The following is a 21,009-nucleotide window of genomic DNA, read 5'->3' on the forward strand; positions in this document are numbered from 1 at the left end:
TACCATATGTAGTATGGCTGGTATTATGATATTATTGAGAAGTCTTGTCGAGGTTTTTCGTAAAAGTTTTAAGTGTAGGTATGTTTTCGTAAACCTTGTGGAGTAGGTACAATCAAGTTAGGAGTTAGCACGTGGTTGCGGTTATTCACTCATCCATCAAAAACTAGTCCAACTATTTTAGTTGTGAATGTGCACTGGTAATTTTTGATAATCTAAGGCACGTTTAAGAAATATACCTACAAAGGATATTAATGGGAGTGAATTAAAACTGTTATACTGTTGTTTTGGTAAATACGAGTACATATAGCTATTCTACAATAAAGCATCACTTTTTAACAAGTCGATTTAATGGAATTAGTATTCTAGGCTTTTTTCATAGTCACACCTACAGAAATACCTAGGTTTATTTTAAGAGGCAGTGTTTCAACCAGCAATGTATTTTTATGTATTTTCGATATTTTTCTATCGTTGGTGTCGATGTCGGAGCGCCCTCGTGCGGTGTTATTGGCGCTAATGTCGAGTAAATTGCGATCATGCTCAATGCATTTAAATACGCCCTCGAGGCTGCGCACTCGGCTGCTATGACGCTCTGAAGCCCCTAAAGTATGCTGTTATGTTTAATAGATCATTTTCTATATATTAAACTCTTTTAAGGGTATATGTTCAGATTGCAACCTTTTACGTTTTCATGTACGTGCATTTGGTAATGACATAATTTTGAATAACTAAAAAAGAAAACTATGAAAACGGATTATATCGCGTATATTGAATTTATAATACATCCCGAAAGAGTTCGAAACGTCGGGATGTATTATAAATTCAATATACGCGATATAATCCGTTTTCATAGTTTTATTTCATGAGTAACTATCGCGGTAACCGAAGACAATATTAACTAAAAAAGAATTGTGTCAACCATTACTCACATCTGTCATGGGAATTAAATAAGTCACATTTTTTACATAATTTCGGATTTTTAAATAAAAAAATTGTAGAAATTACACGAAGAAAACCCCATAATTTATTCATGGTCCTTCGAACCGGATATACTCGTAAAGGGAAGTGCAGTGTTTTTTAAGTTTCATAAGAAGACTAAGAAGATAAACTGTGAGTACATTCAAGTTAATTATTAGAGTTTTCGCGAGGGTTTCGCAGGGTTTCAAATTAACAATAACGGATTTAATAGTGTTTATATTATCAACAATAATCAGAAACAATTTTCAACAAAATTTGCAAAAGGGGAAATCGTGTATGTTTCGTACACCCAAAAAACAAAGAAAAACACCACAATTTATTCATGGTCCTTCGAACCGGATACTTTATATTTAGTATTTTTTTTAGATATTTTTTTTAGTACGTGACCTATACAAGAGGTTTTCAATTATTGGTCAACGATTTATTTATATCATACCTACCTACCTACGAATCCTACGATCTGATCAATAATTTAAGAAATTAAGGAATTCATTTAAACTGTTCGTTAACATAGAAATAAGCTTTCTACATTTATCTTTGTAATTTATGCTTAATTTCATGGTTTATATTTAATTAGACAACCATCATCTTCCTCACGTTGTCCCTGGGGTCCGCTTGGCAACTAATTGGCGTAGGCACTAGTTTTTTGCGAAAGCGACTGATATCTGACCTTCCAACCCAGAAGGTAAACTAGGCCTTATTGGAATTAGTCCGGTTTCCCCGTGATGTTTTCGTTCACCGAAAAGCGACTGGTAAATACCAAATGATATTTCGTACGTAAGTTCCGAAAAACTCATTTGTACGAGCCGGGATTTCAACCCGCGACCTCCGGATTGAAAGTCCGAAGTCCGTAAGTCCGCGCTAACGGTAACGCTAGGCTACAGAGCTTATATATTTATTTATTTATTTTTTAACCTATTTAACTAAACAATGAACGTACTACAACTACTGTATCATGCCATGCAGGTGTCGGGAGGTAAGTATGTACGATTAAACAATGAAGAAATCATGAAGTAAAGAATAAATACAATTTTATAAATACACTGATTGATAGGTAAATAGGTACATACTTATATGTATAGAAAACACCCATGACCCAGGAACAAATATTTGTCACACAAATAAATGCCCTTACCGGGATTCGAACCCAGGACCATCGGCTTCACAGCAAACTTCACAGGCACCCATTAGGCCAGACCGCTCGTCAAATAATCGATATTAAATTGGTAATTTTGGTCATATCGCATAGACATTAATGTAATTTGTACTGTAATGTGTATGTGAAATAAATATATTTAATCTAACCATATACAAACGTCGCAAATTCAAAAAAGTGTGTGTGTGTAATTGGTGTGTAATCTTTATGCGCGATCGAAGTAAAACTTCTTTGACGATGACGTTTATCGCTATGTTGGCACTTTGACGTGTGTCCTACTGTGAGTGTGTCACTAGTCGCGCCTAAAGAAGTTTTACTTCGAAAACATTATGTGATTGCGTTCCTGCAGTTCTAAGTCTAGCCTGGGTACCCTGGGTAGCATCTGACGTCGTTGCGTCTTGCGACAAACGCGCCCGTCAATCTGTCAAACGCAGAACTCTGCGATATAAAGTGGAATAATCAGAATAATCGATTTATTGTCTGTTTGTGACTTTTGTGAGTCGGTTCACCAGCCTGGAGTCGTATTTGGTAAAAGTTTATTTGTTTTGTAAAAGTGCAGCGCTAACGCCACCGAATGTTTCAATCATTGTTAGAATATATGTGTCTGTGGATACATGTAACTAACACTATTTTATTCATGCATTTTAAATATCGTGTCAATTGGTTCAGTCAGATATACTAATAATAAGTAATCGGTCTCTCCACGGTCTACTTCGGCCAAGGAGTTATTGTCAACTCCGTTGCTGTCGCTGATGTGCTCGCAAGTCGCTGATGTAGCCGATCTTGTTGGTAAAAGTGCGCGAACATTGCGGGCATGTGAGCACATCATTAACATACTTATAAGGTATTGCCGCAGGTCTGGCTTTTATTCTATCACGCTTGGCATCAAGATATACTATATTTTATAAAAATGGGCTATCATCTCTGACAAGTATTTTTTTGTGTCGTAAATTTGTTACCCCGTTCGCAGGTTCTTCCCTGGTTTCAGTTTTCGGTACAAATCGTTCCAATGTCCCATTTAAAATATTATAATCGTATTGCCATTATTCCAATCTAATACTAATTGTCAAATTTCCATTCGGGAATTGGCCTCCTGCAATACATGCATCACAACAGCCGCCCACCACCGTATAAATGCATCGTAGCGACCGTGAAGCCACCTGTCATAGTACTATCAAGTTGATGCAACCGGCTAAAATTAACAATCACTACATAGTATAAAACAAAGTCGCTTTCCGCTGTGTGTCCGTCCGTCCGTCCATATGTATGCTAGACCTTTAAAACTACGCAACTGATTTTGATGCGGTTTTTTATAATAGATAGTGTGATTCAAGAGGAAGGTTTATATGTATAATTTGTAACGGTTTTGTGGAAATTAGTTGAACTACCCGTGCGAAGCCGGTGCGGGTCGCTAGTATTAATTATAAGGCATGTGATATAATTTAAATTCAATTTATTTAAAAACACAAAATGTAACTTTACAGGAATATAGCCTAAGTAACATTTCAAAAAAATCATCAAAAAATTACACAGCATTACAGCGAACTAATACACTGTGAAATTTTAAACAGAGAGTATTATACAGACTAGGTACATGAGGGTAAACAGTAGGTACAAATGCAAAAATGGGAAACTAATACAAAACAGAAAATTCACGTTTATCCATCCTCTCTATTATAGATAATAACTAGCTTTTGCCCGCGACTTCGTCTGCGTGGACTTATTAACAGCAGCTAAGTATAGCGCCTGGAAAAATTATCATAGCAATCATTCAATTTGAGCATATTGTGCACACAAATTAGCAGGCACCTTATTAATTATCTCAATTCCACCCCGCTTTTTACTTTCTTAAGGGATGATTTTCAGGATAAAAACTATCCTATGTCCTTCTCAGGGACTCAACCTATCTCTAGGCCAAAATTCATCTAAATCGATTCAGCGGTTTTGCGTGAAGAGGGAAAACACAGACAGAAAGCAGACATACAGACTTTCGCATTTATAATATTAGTATGGATATTATATATATATAGACACATTCTATTAAGTGCACGGCTACTCAGGGATATGTGAATAAGGGAATTGCTTTGAGCAATATTGTTTACGTTGCTTAGCTAATTTAATAATATGATGACACAACAAATAATGGCAGACATTGATTTTCCTCTAAACCAAACCAAGGCCAAGAATGCATAGACACTCAACCCATCCCTTCTTCAAAGCGCCCTTCACATGACAACAATAAGCTTCGTATGCCGCCAAATACTCTAGTCACGATTTAAGAGTGAACGAGATCCTTCAGAAGCCGCTTAAGACGTCCAGGTTATTGCTGTTGTGGGCAAACTAAAAATAGTCGTGTTGGTGTAAACTTAATCAAATTTCTCACGATAGTGGACGCCGGTGCTCATTCGTGGTCGGGGAGCCGCAATTTCCACATACCAATGTATTTTTAAAAGTTTTGGATACCTGTATTAGTGACGTCCAGTTTAAAAGTGCATAGACTATTTAATTTATTTATAAATCCATTGCATTTCTCTTTACTCGAGGTAAGTCTAGAAATATTACCTTATACAAATAAAGTAAGGCAACGTATGAATTATTTTAATAGATTTTTAAATAATATTAAAACAGGAAAATATAGAGAAACTCACTTGTATGTATAAAAATTATGTGAATAAAACATGTAGATAAAGTTTAGAAACATGAGGACAAGGAACTTTATGATTCGATTTATTTTGTCCACGTTTTGACATACAAAATTCCAATTTTATTTGTTTAGGTTTTAAATGACATATCAGAAAAAAACTAAAATGATTATGATTTTGATAACTTATTACTCTCTATATTTTTTATGATTTTAGTTTACACAATCGGCAATTCACGAAATTTTGCAGGTGCGGTCGAGAGCGCGCACCGTGGGCGTGGGCGGCGATTCCCGCTTCAGTAAGAGACAGGCGCCCAAGCCGCTCGCACGAACCTGACCGCCGCACAAGGTACCCGCTCTATTCGCCGCTTCATTACGCTTCGCACTAATAAATGCTTCGTTTCGTTTTTCCATCGCTAATCACCTGGCGACCTCGACATTCATGACTAACTACAGGTGTTCAGTTACAAAAATAATTAGCCGTGACTTCACGGGACTGAAATAAGTCGTTACGTTTTCGCGCATAATAATGCTGCGCCAGCGTCTAGCGTTCCGCATAAACTGACTATGTTTTAACGTGAAACGTTGTGAAGTCACCTTAACCCCTGCTCCTAGAGGGCGACAGTGAATGCTTGTTTTTATAACGCTTACTCGGATCCGAACAACTTTAAACTATGCCAAGTACAAATTTAACGTATACCTGTCATCATTGTAACTTTACATCTAGAGACAGCATGTCATGAACGCGGTGTATAAATAGCTGAAGAGTTATTCCTGTACGCCGTATAAACTGTTCCGAATTACTCGCCGGAATTATTTTCAACCTTGATGACGGTATTGTTAACCTTGTTCCTCTAGAAAACTACTTCGATAGCCTCACAACTATTAAAAAATCTGGTTTCCGTCTGTCCTGGTCCAAGGATAATCATTGTTTACTTTTCACGACCTATTTTTAACAATGTTTTCTTCAAGGTGTAACAGACGAGCGTTGGTAAAATACAATGATGAATGCGCTCTTAAAACAAAAGTAGCCACTTTGGCTGGCAAATATTTCGTACGCATGCGAGCAAGGAGTCCAGAACAAAAATAGATAATCTCTCGTCGTCTACTTATTATATCGCATCTTCCGAAGAGCACACATAGCACACTGTTTTTCGTACACCTACGTGTAGACATTCTCTCAAATAAACGCGCCAAATATTCACAGCATGTCAGTGTAAACAATAACCTACACTAATGAGGACATATCGAAAACAAACAAACGTTCGATGAACTCGCTCAAATGAGACCGGCGACACTTGGTTGCAAGTCGTCTTAATGATACTTTTACGCTGAAAAAAACCAAACATCTTCACCTTACATTACCGCGATAGTTACTCATGAGATTAAACTATTTTAACGAATTATATCCCGACACATCGAACCCTTTACAGCGTTCATGGTCAATGGGAGACTGAGGAAAAATGTCCCTCAAAATTACAATGTGCAAAACTACATACGAAATTATTAATAAAAATTATAAATATGGCTATTATATACATGCAAAATAGGCTCATATGATTATAGTAATTATACATTACAACTATGAATCATATCAATAGATAGTTGACCGAGCGAGCGCGAATCGTTTCCGCTTTGAGGTTGAGCAAAAATGCTTTCCATGTTCTCCTGCAAGAGGCCGATTCTGTTTCAATGATTTGTTAGTTTTGATTTTGTTATCGGTATGACACGACCTTGGTACGACATGCAGTGTATTTTACGCCCAACAAGTTCGAGCGTGATGATAATGACACAATTTCCAGTGCACAAACAAGATCAAAACCTTGATCGAGCAGGCTCGATGATGATGTGACTTGTGTCGATTCAGTTTGTTTTTTTTCGGAGCCATTAAGTATATAGAAATAATCAACTTAGTACCTAACACATCAAAAAATTTACAGTGATTTCTCTTGAGATCATACCTAGAAGATTTGTTTGCATTCGAATATCCAGCTGACTAGAAAAATTATATATTTAATGTATAATATAGAGTTCGCTTCATATTGATTTATCTATAGGCATGATCAATAGACTATTCAATGTTTAAAACTTGTTTCTTGATTAATGATTTAGGTATATACTAAATGTAAAATAAAATAAAAATATTTTCATAGTTTTAATATCTGAGAGTCTTTTTGTACCCATTGGTCTGACAGAGATGGAGACTAACCCATTTTTCTGGCTAGAACCATTAAGTCTTATTATGTTGTAATGATCTCCGAACTGTGAAACGAAATTTGTTAAATTTAGACCCGTGGCTTCAGTACCATTGGGGTTTAAACACACACCATCTCGATCTGCGTGCGTCAAATAATTCCTAAGTGTATTCACGACGTTCTAGCTACCCATCCCATCTATAAAATTACAATATATTTGCACACAAATTAACAGCACTAAAGATAAAAAAAAATACCAACAAAATCCTATTTTTTTCTGTTGTTTTATATCTATTGGCAACAACACCGGTTTATTTTGCTAGGCGTGTTACACAAAATGACTGTCCGAAGCTTCCGCACATTTTGCAATATTCGTCTACGTCGCGTACATAAATAAACAGTTCGAACTATCTACACGCGGTTAGCAGCCCACTTTAATATGATGGGTTAAAGTGAAGGAGACAGAATAGAATAGTTTAGAATAGTTTTTATTCGTAAGCACACAGACAATAGACATATATTAAAAGAACATAGTGAAAATAAAGTGTCACGAAATGGCCCCATCTCAGCATGCTGCTGGCGACTTCTAGCGCTGATCTTCTGATCCGAGATGATGTATACATAGTTGGTCAAGCAAATCTTGTCAGTAGAAAAAGGCGGCGAATTTAAAAAATGTAGGCGCGAAGGGATATCGTCCCATAGAAAATTTAAATTTCGCGCCTTTTTCTACTGACAAGATTTGCTTGACCAAAAAATAATTTTCAATACCTTACCAAGTTTGGCCTTCTCCAGATACGATATCATTCAAAAGTTTTTTGTAAAATATACCTTAACTTATACCCAAATTATAAACAAATTGTGAACGATATCGTATCTGGAGAAGGCCAAACTTGGTATGATTTGAAAATTATTTTTATTCTAATTAAAAAAATTGTGAAATATAATGATGTGATATATTTTAAGAATCGGCTCAAAAATCCCTTTTATTGAATACCTCACAGGATAGGTTTCTGAACATTTTTTTTCCATACAAAAAAAAGATGACGTCATAACTCCTCTCCGTATTTTTTTGGTTCTACGGGTCAAATTGATTCAAATGGCCTAAAGATCAATCGTAACGATTTGCATGCTTTTAACACAAATTGCAACGTGTTTTGGCGTATCACTACTAACATGCTATCATTTTATGGCCTTTATCAGTAGCTTCACTTCACCAAATAGTGTTTTCCAAGAGCAAAAGTCCATTCTTTTTACTTTGGGTGGCGATAGATATACATACTTTAAATTTCCGATGATGATTATAGGAGATCTATCATAAAAGAGTAAGTCATAAGAGAACTAAAAGTACTGTTAGTATAAATTAATTCATCTGGGTGATTTTATCTCTGGGCGCAAATAAATAATTAATATAATTATGCAGTTTTATGTTTAAAATGTAATTAAAAATATAGTATTTTCTGTTATAATTGTTATAAACCCTGATTATTAACCAATTTTTTAACCTGCAAAATTTCGAAACCGAAATCGTGTTTGCTTTCCATTTACGAGTACTAAGTGAAATGCTGAGAGAAATCTCATACGTTGGTGACTTGGAGATTATTTTATTTGCGACATGCGCGCTACAGCTTATTTCGATTTCCGGTTTAAGTTTAGCAGAAAACTTGAGAATTCCAGCTACTGTTTATAAAAGTGCGATAATTTACGTGGGTAGTTTAAACAATGCCTTGACAAAAAGCAATAACGGTAGATTTAGAATTGTATACGGAGAAATGGCCTTTATATATGTATAATATCTCTGACCGTTTGTCTTCACTATTGCTGTGCGTAAAGACGCTTATATTGAAAACTTATTTGCTCCAAGCTGCCGTGGCTCTAGCACATAATTCGGGAAAAATATGATAGTCGTTGTCGCTACGGGATGGTGGCAGTAATAAAAACGCAATAAGATGGTAAGCCTGCCAACCCCGCGGCGCGAATCTTACGAGACGAGACTAATAAAATTATCTCATGAGGTGGATAAAAATTGTATACCTAATTTTAAGTAAGTACTGATGTCTTACCTTGATGTTACAAAGTAATAGTAGATTGTTAACTAAGGGAGGAAAGGCACTTATTTCTACCGAGGTATTTTGGCGCTCGAACGCAGCGAAATCGCCAATAGTCCGAGGCTGAAATGATGCCTTGCCTGCCTGATGCGAAACACTATACTATTTATTTCGAATACGAGGAAAGTAAAATGCATGTTATTTTCTGTGCTAAAATTTTGGAATTTGTTGATAATATAACAATGGGACAGTACCTACCTACTATTAGGTAGGTCTTAGGTTTGATAAAAGCGAAATTTGGCTATAGGAAATCCTAAACTATACCTACAGATAGATTATATATTTATAAGTAGGTTTATAAAACTGTTTCCATAAATATGATAGTCAATGTGAGCTTGCATAAAATTCAAAATACACTTATTATTTAATTAATATATAATAACATATGAATAAATGTATTTTTTTGACGTTCCAGCGCTGAACGAACGACCCAAGATGGCTACCGGCCCGAAGTTAGTGCACAAGCAGTTCAACTCGCCCATCGGGCTGTACTCGCAAAAGAACATTCAGGAGACGCTCAACAAGCACCTCTCTAACCTTGATAATGGAGGCGTCGGGTGAGTATTCATTTGTTTTTATTTCATAATAACGTCTCCTCGTCAAAACGTTTTCTCGGATACTTGAAATTACGCTACGTTTGTGTTTGAAATGTTGGAAGTAATGTTCAATGATATGGTTTGGTTAGGTTGGATTTTTTCATGATTTGGCCAACCGATCATTTCGTGAAATGATTGCCACATTATGGAATTATCAATTCTCAGATCTGGCCATGACATATACACAAATATCTCCCTTTTAAGTTATTTCTGACATTAATCTCAGTTCATAAACCTTAATTGAAACAAAAAAAACTTTTTCCATATTAAATCGTTTATTTCAGACGTAATTACATCGGGGTTAGTATAATTATTATTAATAAACTTAAAAGTTGTGTTAATATTCTATAAAACCTATAACCTGTCACACAAGGCGCATGCAGACAAAGCCAGTGTCTCATTAGGAGGCTGTCTCACGTTTCTAAAACAATGCCCAGGATTCCATCCATATAAGCATTCCATATAAGCAAGCAGTGATATAAATTAATATGGGAACATTTTTTAGTTCCGTAGTTCGGACTTACAAGCATATGACTGCGCTCTAAAGTTAGTAAGATAAGTAAATCAAATCGATATTGGACTTGAACATGAGGCTCTGAAAGGTGCAATTATAGTAAAGACGAGATTAATAGATCTTTAACATTAATCTAACAAATTAAATATGAAACTAATATTATATGGCAAACGACGTTCGCATATACTATTATGAATTTTAAATATTCAATGTCATATTTGTCGATTTTGTTAAAGTTAAAATTGACTCATCCATAAATGTGTCCTCATTTTACAAGATAAACAAAACAAGGCTGAGTCGCAGCTGTTTGCGTGTACTTATGGCGTTATTCATAAGCGATAAAAGCCTCAATTATCTTATTAATCGTTTGTCTTAATCTGTATGTATTTGTATGAAAGGGATAAAACATAAATTACTTAATTGAGGCTTGTAAAGTTTTGATTAGAATGTTTTGGGTACTAAATATAAAATGTGTGAGTGTATTAAATACTATAAATATTTTTGATATACCGTATGTAATGTGTGTATACAATTGTATATTATTTACCTACAATTAAATAAAAACAAGTGGCGAAAGGACACCAGAATCCAGAATGTAACTTTGAATAGAATTTTTTCTTATACCACGTCGGTGGCAATCAAGCATACGGCCCGCCTGATGGTAAGCAGTTGCCGTAGCCTATGGACGCCTGCAACACCAGGGATATTACACGCGCGTTGCCGACCCTTTAAAAATCTGTACACTCCTTTTTTAAGAACCCCATACTGTAGCCCCTCGGGAAAACCTCGGCAGGGAGCTCATTCCACAGACAAAGCGTCCGCGGGAGGAAATTCCTCTAAACCGCACAGCACAGCAGAATAACAAATGTTTACTTAAAACATTGTAGATAAATAAACCATGTTAATATTATATCGGGTGTGGCTTGTAACATGAGCAATAAATGAAATTGTAGACTGTACCCCTCAATCTGACCAACATTTGTTCAGCAACTTTTAATTAAACTTAGAAAATGGAGTGATCCAGTGTCAACCATCTTACCCTATATATTTTATTTTAAAATTTATTCAAGTAATGTAACTCAGCATGAGTTTAGTCTTGAGCCAATAAACGCATTACCTGAGTCATCCAGACGGATTCGTTAAGTTCCGCAGATGGAATGGGGCATATCTATTTATAATACGAGTATATCAAAGCGCCGGAATTAAGTGGTGAAATCACTAGTATACAGCAAGTACCTATATCTATTTATTCTACTGACACAACGCGGACCATTTGTGATCTAGTGAGATAAAAGTTTAAGTGCAATGAGCATTAATTAAATTGTAGCAGACAAGTCTAGGAACAGTTTTATATAAAGACATATGTCTCTTCACCACAACCATTATAATGTGGCGAATATTTTTGAAAGAGATATTTCTACTTGTAAGTTTTTGAGATTGGTATATATTTTTGACGCGTTGTTCCATAAGAGGCCAATTCAAGCTAAGAAAAACATGTAGGTACGAGCAGATATATAATTTTATATACACTTACACCTACCTACGGATGTTTGTATTTATGCAGAAACATATTATAATTATTATAATTATGTGAAGAACCATGTACCAGAATCAGAATCAGAATCAAAATGGTTTATTTGTAAAACATAGGTATACATGGGTCTTAGGTGTAGGTATACATTGAGCACTATGTTTTGCCGGTTGGCATACAAATGTCAAAGAACGAGAATCTAATTAATATTGAAATGCGCAAAATGTTATCTTATAAAATAAATAAATTACAATTAAAATTAGCATTAAATTACATTTAAAATTAAAATACAATTTTATTAATATACAGTTCGAACACAATTAAAATATATCATCAGTCATGGTTATAAATGTTATAATTAATGTTTATGTCATATGTCGTAGTCATCTAGGTATTATTTTATGGAGTAATATGCTTTATTTACTAGGAATTTGAAAAGTTCTTTTTTAAATATATGTATGTCCTGTAGTTTCCGTATGCTTTCTGGTAAATTATTATAAATTCGAGGTTCCATACCGAATATACTTTTTGAGAGAAGAGCTGTTTTATACAGTTTATTTTTTATATTGTCAATTTTACGTAAACTGTTAAATTTTGTGTATTGACCTATATTATTTTTTACATACAATGCTGTTTCATATATATAAAGCGACGGAAGAGTTAATATTCTTAATTCAGTAAATAAAGCTTTACATGATTCAGTTATGTTTAAACCACATACAGATCGTATACATTTTTTTTGCTTTTAAACACTAAATCTGTCTGTTGAGTTTCCCCAGAAAATTACCCCGTATCTTAAAGTTGACGTGACGTAAGCGTGATAGGAAGTTATGACAGCAGATTGGGTAACTACTTTCCTAAGATGATGGAGCGCGTATGAGAATGAACTAAGTTTCTTACATTTATGGTCAATTTGATATTTCCATTTTATTTATTATCTAAGCTTAATCCTAAAAATTTGCCAGACTAGAAAGTAAATTGATTAGGATTATATTTTGGGCATACCTATATGGAAATCATACCAAACACTGGATATGTCTTAAGTAAATAAATAATTCTGGTTACAAAAATCTGAATTCGTAAGTACCTCATTCGATATTAATAAATCAAATATGTGTGTGTATATTACACACATTTCAGATACTAACTGGGTCATTTAGTATCTGAAATGTGTGTAAGTGGTTAATAATAAATTATTAACCACTTTCACATATTTTAATATGACCCAGTTAGTATCTGAACTGAACCAAAAACATTTATAATAAATATAAACAAAAACATCCACGCATTAAAAACTCTAACCAAAGCTCGCTGTCGACGTCCATAAAAACTTTTCTTTTTTGTTTAAGTACAATTAGGTTTAGGACACGCAAAATATGTTGGAAGTGATGCAACACAATTTTAAATGTGCTTAATTATCATACAATTTAATAAACACTCATGTGTCGTCGTCGTCGTACTTCCAATATTAAATCGATTGTAACAGTTTATTTTTTATATTCATGGTAAACTGAAAGAACATACCTACATTACATTACCTATTATATTTATTATACATATTTTTATGAAAACTTCATACGTATACCTTTGAAATGTTTTTAAGCTATGATATATATCTATACTTTACCAATTTTCCGGGTAACTTTTTAAATTTAACTGTTGCTAAAAACCGCATCCGCATTTGAGCGATCGCAAATATTTCAAAACAAACATTAGCCAAATTAGTTTACGCGTTTACGTCATCTTGTATTGCGTTTACTAACGAATATAAGGTAGCAAGTTAGTGGTTGTGTATCGTAATATGTATTTAAACTAATAATTATTATAAATGTAAAGTATGTATGATTGGATTATATCTAGTCCTCCTTCACGCAGAAACGGTTTATGCTTAGTCGCGGACAGACGCTAGTGCTAGTACCCGTTATATCTACAAAATGTGTTACTCATCGTATCGTATTTTTAAACATAACTTTAAATGTCTGGAATGTTCTATCATTAGTGTTTCCCCTAATGGGCACGAGTCCAATTCGAGGGATTGGCGTGTTCTAACAATGCAAAAAGACAAAACAAAATAATCTACCTTACAGCATGTTTTATTATGCTAATTATTCTTGACTTTATGTCAATTTTTATACGTAACAATTATTTGCTACGTATTTGTTACGTACTATTATTTAAAATTAAATCGTTGTGAAGCAAAATAAAATAAAATGTAAATTTTTTACATTTTTTTTTGTCAGTCTCTCACCACACCACCTGATCATACAACAGAATAAATGAAACGAGAGAAAAACTGTACCGAATTTTATGCTTCACATTTATTACAATTTACTAGTCTCTTTGTAATAAAAAAAAAATAACAGTCTGAGGTATTTTTAAAATAAACCAAACGCCTACTTTGATGAAAAAGAATTGTAAACAATCCTGAGCGAAAGACGGCAAGCAGTAAATAAATTTCGCATTAACTGAAATCGAGATTATAAAGTTAAATATGAGTTCAAAAGTATTTTGATACATTTGCTTTTTCTGAGTGCAATATTAATCCAGCTCATTAGTTTGGTGCACTGGGTAGTGCATAAAATACATGTAATACAGTACCGGCCAATAATCACCTCCATGTTTTTACGGTAGAACTTTAGGTCCTTTAGTAGTCCTTTGTGCGAGCGATGAGAATGGTCTCATGTAATGGTTTTTTCATACAGGTTTTTTTTAACATATTCTGCTTCATTTTTTAAGTAAAACTTTTTTAGGCGCGACTAGAGGGTAACTCAGTTTTTTTTTCTGACGGAAGTAACGCTCAGTAGTGACACACGCGTAGTAGGATACACGTCATAGTGCCAACATAGCAATAAACGTCATCGTCAAAGAAGTTTTGCTTTAATCGCTCGTAAAGATTACACGCACACACTTTTTTTTTTTTATTGGAGCTTTTTTAGTAATATGCTGAGTCTCCTATATTAATACACAGTATATTTCATTGCAGTATTCATCATATATTTGTACAAAATGACTAGTAAAATATGCAATCTACAAACTAATCTATATTGTTTACTCTATACAAACTCTTACAAAAACACTCAAAGGTGATTATTATTGGCCGGTACTGTACATACTTGTTAGAACGTGACAGGCATAGTGACAGGCGATAAAAAGTCTAACGTGCTAAGCCCGCTGGTAATTTCGAATATCTAGTTATAAATAAAAATAAAAAAAATATTCGCACTTAAACTATCGTGAGACATATTTCAAAATATTTATCAGTACGGTTTTTACTCACTATTATGTTTAGTCGCTTTTGGCGACATGTTTCGGACACTCGTGCCTGAGGATGGATTCCCAAAGAATCCGAAACATGTCGCCAAAAGCGACTAAACATAATAGTGAGTAAAAACCGTACTGATAAATATTTAAAAAAAATAATTATAAAATTAATTTTAATTTAGTTTAATCATTGATAGGTGAATTTTTATTTTTCAATTTTCAATTTCTTCCTATTTTTTAATTATTATGGTATCGGTTATATACCTACATATATTCTTTATTATTAAAAACATATTTTAAACTAGATTTAAGTACTAGTTTTGTGACTCGCGGTAGTGAAATGTCATGATCCAGAATTGTTTTAATTAATATTATTATTTCTATCCATAATTAATTACATCAAACCAAAGAACATCCACTATACATTACTCCATTGAAACACTTAGCCGAAGATAAACCAGGTTGGGCCGATTTTGAATGCCGTTGACCGTTCAATATTGGAACTCTACCGGGCCACTGACATTTGCGCGGCTGAAATATAGACCGCACTCACCGGCATTCCATTACAGGCATCCCATCAAAGCGACGCTAAAATAAATGCAATGCCTGCTCAAGCCAGCGCTTCAAGAGCGTATGTACGCAAAACTCGAACGCGGGTCATCAGTCCTTACAGGTTTGTTTGACGGCTATCATATAGGCATTTTAAAAGGATACATTATTTATTTATTTATTTAATAATTTTAAATAGGCAACAAGGCCCATATTACGGCTACCTTACAGACTATATTATTACAATAACTTAAATTAAACTAAAACATTAGTAGTCATTTTTCCATACAAACATTCTCGACATTTTCCTCTTTGGATTTTGGCCCTAGATGAGTATTTTTTTTTGTGAGCTCAATATTACCAGTATCCGTGTCTGTACGTTTAGCTTTTTTTGATATGCATGTTTTTTTAAGAACTAGATTACTTCATAAACTGTAATAGATGTCATATATTAAAGAAAAAGCAACGGAGCCCTCCAGTGGTGAAGGCCGGATTCGAACCGGCGTCTTTAGCTATCGCGGATAACGCCACTAGGTTCCTTCAAATAGCGCTAAAACGATCAAATTAATGCGCCGTAAACAGTCGAGTCGGAAATGACGAGAACAAAACCTCGATTTGTGAGATTTTTACGCAGAATTTTTCACCTAAGCTGCAGTTGTCCTTATCGCACTAATTTCAGGAGCCGTCCCCGTCAGCGCGACGGAGATATTTAAGCTAAAATTCTCAAATCTGAGAAGGGGCTTAGCTAATATATGGTTTGTTTTTCCCCCTGAGGATCGAGCGTATTGCCTCAGCCTAGCCAGAATATTCCATTCAAACATTATTGCTACGTCTCTTGAGGCCGCTTATAGTAGTCAGAAACGATACGCTTATCAAACGGTGGGAATTAAATATCCCCGAAGTGCATTGGTATCGGTTTCAAGTTATTTTAGTTACAAATAAATAAAGCCTTTCGAAATGCAATGTTTAATTACCTACTGCCAAATATTTAAAAGAAATATGGACGAATAAAAAAACTTCATACAACATTCATATTAATTAGGTTAAAAATAAAACTTTGAATATTTTTAAACTATTCAATTACTCGATTTAAATAAAGCATGTTGATATATGTTTTATTAATTAAGACTTAGGACTTACAACAAGTAAATATTTTAAACAACACTTATAGATATATAAAAACCAAATATAAAATACCCCCCCCCAATAAAGCATAATTAATTCATATTCTGAAAATATAAAACATATACATACATAATCAGTGCAAATCAAAATATTTAAAAGATTCAGTATGTAAGTTTTACATAATAATGCAATTTCCAAAATAAATTAATGCAATTTTTTAAATTCAATATCTTATTATTGTTATAATGTAATGCCCAGTTATTTTCGATATATCACGCAATCTTTATAATATATACTCTGCTAATTGAAAACACCATAATTTGCATATCTATAGAGAAGTGGTGTAGCGCATTCGTGCTAATTACAAGTGACTAACGGATGGCTAATCACAATCAACGATCAGTTTTCTGCCGTGATTGCCGTGAAAAGACAAAAAAGAAAAAAATCGAGATAAGCAAAATAGGAAGAGGTGCGCGAGCGCCGGCAGTTGCAATTCGCGGCGCGGCGCGTGCGGCCCGGCGCTTACATTCGGTTAACAAATAAAATAAAAACAAAAACCTAAGCATAGTAAATATTTTCCAGGAAGCTTTTATAAAGTTTCACAACTCTTATTTATTTGTTCGTTAAAATAAAATACACCCTGGATTAAAAATTAGATATGTACTTACTTAATTTGTTGGTGCATAAAATTCGGTTGTATGCTCTACCCTGTGCGTGTTCACCCTGAGTCATCTTCTGGCAAAAAATCGAGACAGTCATAGGGATAAATCAGTCTGCGTTCATTTTTGTCTCTATATATATTTCGGCGTTGAGCGAATTGAATTAATTGCTTATTAGTCCGCTGTCAACATGGCCACAATCATTGAAACGAATGGGTAAGTTAACCAATTTTATTATTTTATTATTTTGTTTAATTGATATGACTATAAACATGTTTGACGATTTTTAAGTTCGCCCAGTTAAAATAAAAATAAAACTTATTTTTACGAGTATGGTATTGAAAGATTCAATTTAACTAGTAGGAACATTTTTGGTCTAGAGGATTTATACTCTTACTATAGTCACAATTTTGTCATGTTTATTCTTCCGATTATAGTTTTTATAAGCAAACGGCCGATGTTCTGCATTTTTATGTTACGTGAAGGTAGCCTATAAAGTAAAAGGTAATTTAGGAAATAATTGTAAAAAAAACCGGCCAATTGCGAGTCGGACTCGCGCACTAAGGGTTCTGTACCATTACGCAACTAACGGAAAAAAAATCACGTTCGTTGTATGGGAGCCCCACTTAAAAAAGTATTTTATTCTGTTTTTAGTATTTGTTGTTATAGCGGCAACAAAAATACATCATCTGTGAAAATTTCAACTGCCTAGCTATCACGGTTCATGAGATACAGCCTGGTGACAGACGGACAGCCAGACAGACAGACAGACAGCGGAGTTAAGACTCACTCGGGTATTACTAAGGTAATAAGGGTCCCGTTTTTACCCTTTGGGTACGGAACCCTAAAAACGAACTTTAGCCATAAGACCGCTTTTCTTCTATGTACTTTAAAAATGGCTTTTTGTACTGTTTTTTTTTTATTGGATGACCGTTAAGAAGTTTTTTAAATATTTATAGCATCTGAAGTCTCCAAATTTATATTTTATTTTATTATTAATTTTAATTTAATAGGTACACGTTCCCTCCTACAATTTAATTTATTACACATAGTTACTATCAATTACGCTACAATATTACCCAAACTCAACAAGATCAGATATCTCTCTCGGAACAAAAGATACCTATGTTGTTTCTTTTTCAATTAATGTCCTATTAGCTATATCATGACGGCAAATATAAGACAAGTTTGTGTAAACAGATATTACTTGTATTCTGGCATTGACACCCGATCATTGCCTTAAAGGTGTACGTAAGGTGAGCGTAAACTCGATTTCTTTATATGGCAGCATTGGAACCATTGCATAAGTGAGATAAGGCACAAACGGTTGTGTAGGTACTGTAAAGATAGTCGAATGTCACTTACTCTTACGTACCATATATGAAGGGTACACGGAAAGCAGATGTGTAGTCACTTTTTTCGGAAAATGAGATTTTCATCTCAAAATGTAGAGCTCTTAATGAACTATTAGTTATATCTTTTGCTACCACTGTATAATATATGTAACACAACTTTTTTTTAGTTAAAAAAGACCTGGTCACGGAATTACCATACATTTCATGACATGATTCCAAATTTTAAAACCGCGATTACTCAAAATGTTACTTAAGTGACTAGACATGTTCTTTCCGTGTACCCTTCATATGAGTTCATATGTTAGGTACCTATATATGAGATATGACTTCCTTATTCTGAGTTTAGCCTACAAAAAGAATAAATAATTTAAAGGATAGCTTCTATGGATATCCGTAGTTGACCGCCAATACTTTCAATGTTTAGAAGTTCTTTTCGTTTTACAATAAATTATTATCGCGACAGGTTAGACTCCTGTAGGTAGTATTGTTAAAATATTTTATTATTTCGAATCCAATTAGGAGCAATAAAAACTATAGAAAATACATACCGCTTAAAATTAGTTGCTAATAACAAAATTGTGTAGTCTACGAGTACAAAGGCATGGTTTGATGGGGTTGAGACGTAGGCATAAATCTGAAAAGTGCCTATTTTTGGATTATTAATAACTAGCTTTTGCCCGCGACTTCGTCTGCGTGGACTTAGTAACCGCTGCTAGAGTAAGAATAGCGCCTGGAGAAAATCTCATAGCAATCTAAATTTGAGCATATTATGCACACAAATCAGCAGGCACTTTGTTAATTATCTCAATTCCACCCCGCTTTTTACTTTCTTAAGGGATGATTTGATTTTGAAACTATCCTATGTCCTTCTCAGGGACTCAACCTATCTCTATGCCAAATTTCATCTAAATCGGTTCAGCGGTTTAAGCGTGAAGAGGGAACACACAGACAGACAGACAGACTTTCGCATTTATAATATTAGTATGGATTTGAAACATTGATACGTAATTAATTGTTATCCACACGTAGTATATGCAAATGTCTAAATTACAATAGAAGAGTATATAGGTATTTTAAAGATAAAGGTTTTAGTAACAGACGGTACCGATATGTTATTATTATGACTTTCTAGTAAGATTTACTATGGCATGCCTTGGGACATTAACTTTAATAGGCAGTCTCTTGACGTAAACAATAATGTGTCTGTACGCAAATTAATAATTTTACGTCTGTACGGTCGGTTTCCATGATACCATACATTATCAGCAGGCATCGTAAACTGCGAGCGAGATCCATTGAAGTACTAGGGTTGTTACTTAGTCAAGTCAAGTCAAAGTACGTCATTTCAATGGATTTCGCTCGCAGTTTACGATGCCTGATTATCAGTACACTTACTTTAAATACATCGATCACTAAATAGTCCTAGTGTCATTGCTGCTCTTGGAAATCTTGTATCCATTTATTGAATCGATATTAACGTTCAATTTTTTTTTAATACTTACATACATTTGATAAGATCTCAACGCTGACTTATTTTTGAATAGTATCATTGTTATCAAGCACAACTTATTTGATCAGTTATAAGATTGTCCAGCAACTGTTTAATCTCTTAACAAATATAAATTCGGACATTAGGCCCTATAGGCTTTAAATCCCAAAAAGGGTAATGTTAGAGTAGGTATTAATTCTATTGTTATCAGCAAAGGCTGGGTTTAGGGTAACAAGAAAACGTCACATAAGTAAAAAGATAAAAGTATCTAGTTTAGTCATGAATTCATTTATAACAAGTAAAGATGGGTCAAGAGAAAATTCTGCATATATTATTTATTATCATAATTATATAAGCTTATCTACGGTATATGGTTTCTCATTTTTATATAGAGTCTGTGCGGAAAGAGAAGAGTCGTAGAATGTATAGGCTCCCTTACACTCTGCGACTCTTCTCTTTTCGCACAGACTCTAAACAATACTTCTAAAGTTTCTAAACTACACATACCTAATAGAATACCATTGTCTACAAAATATCATGTTATAAATAATAACAATCAATCAATTTAACATAATATTTTTACATTATAGTAAACAGACAAAGTACTTTTAAAATATACCTATGAATAAAACTAAATTAAATGTAACAATCCTAAATATGTAGATCTAACATTAAAACCATGTTATTAACCAATTATCTACTTATCGAAAAATTATCAAATAAACAGTAAAATCATAAAGTGAAATAGATTCACATTGAATGCGTTTTAGCACGCTAAGGTTTTCTTTTACGCTCTGAAAATAAACTTACTTACTTAACTTAAAAATACTCAATCAAATGGTAATGAACGTTAATAAT

At 34.0% G+C, this 21,009-nt stretch overlaps 1 protein-coding gene and 1 long non-coding RNA gene across 8 annotated transcripts in view; one reads left to right on the forward strand and one right to left on the reverse strand.

Annotated features, from left to right (window-relative positions):
• The window catches only part of LOC134743807 (uncharacterized), a 576,396-nt gene that overhangs the window by 113,513 nt on the left and 441,874 nt on the right, over nucleotides 1-21,009 (reverse strand). The window lies entirely within an intron of this gene.
• Nucleotides 5,025-21,009, forward strand: part of LOC134743687 (DNA translocase FtsK) — a 39,421-nt gene continuing 23,436 nt past the window's right edge. For 4 of the 7 annotated variants that reach the window (XM_063677287.1, XM_063677284.1, XM_063677286.1 and 1 more), the window contains exons 1-2: nucleotides 5,055-5,128; nucleotides 9,496-9,629. In XM_063677287.1, the coding sequence (XP_063533357.1) occupies nucleotides 9,508-9,629 (122 nt within the window). In that variant the 5' untranslated portion in view covers nucleotides 5,055-5,128; nucleotides 9,496-9,507. Of the gene's footprint in view, nucleotides 5,129-9,487; nucleotides 9,630-17,358; nucleotides 17,524-21,009 lie in introns of those variants that run through there. The other 3 variants (XM_063677285.1, XM_063677289.1, XM_063677288.1) reach the window with 3 other exon arrangements.

Source organism: Cydia strobilella, chromosome 8, assembly GCF_947568885.1.
Source record: "Cydia strobilella chromosome 8, ilCydStro3.1, whole genome shotgun sequence".
NCBI lineage: Eukaryota > Metazoa > Arthropoda > Insecta > Lepidoptera > Tortricidae > Cydia > Cydia strobilella.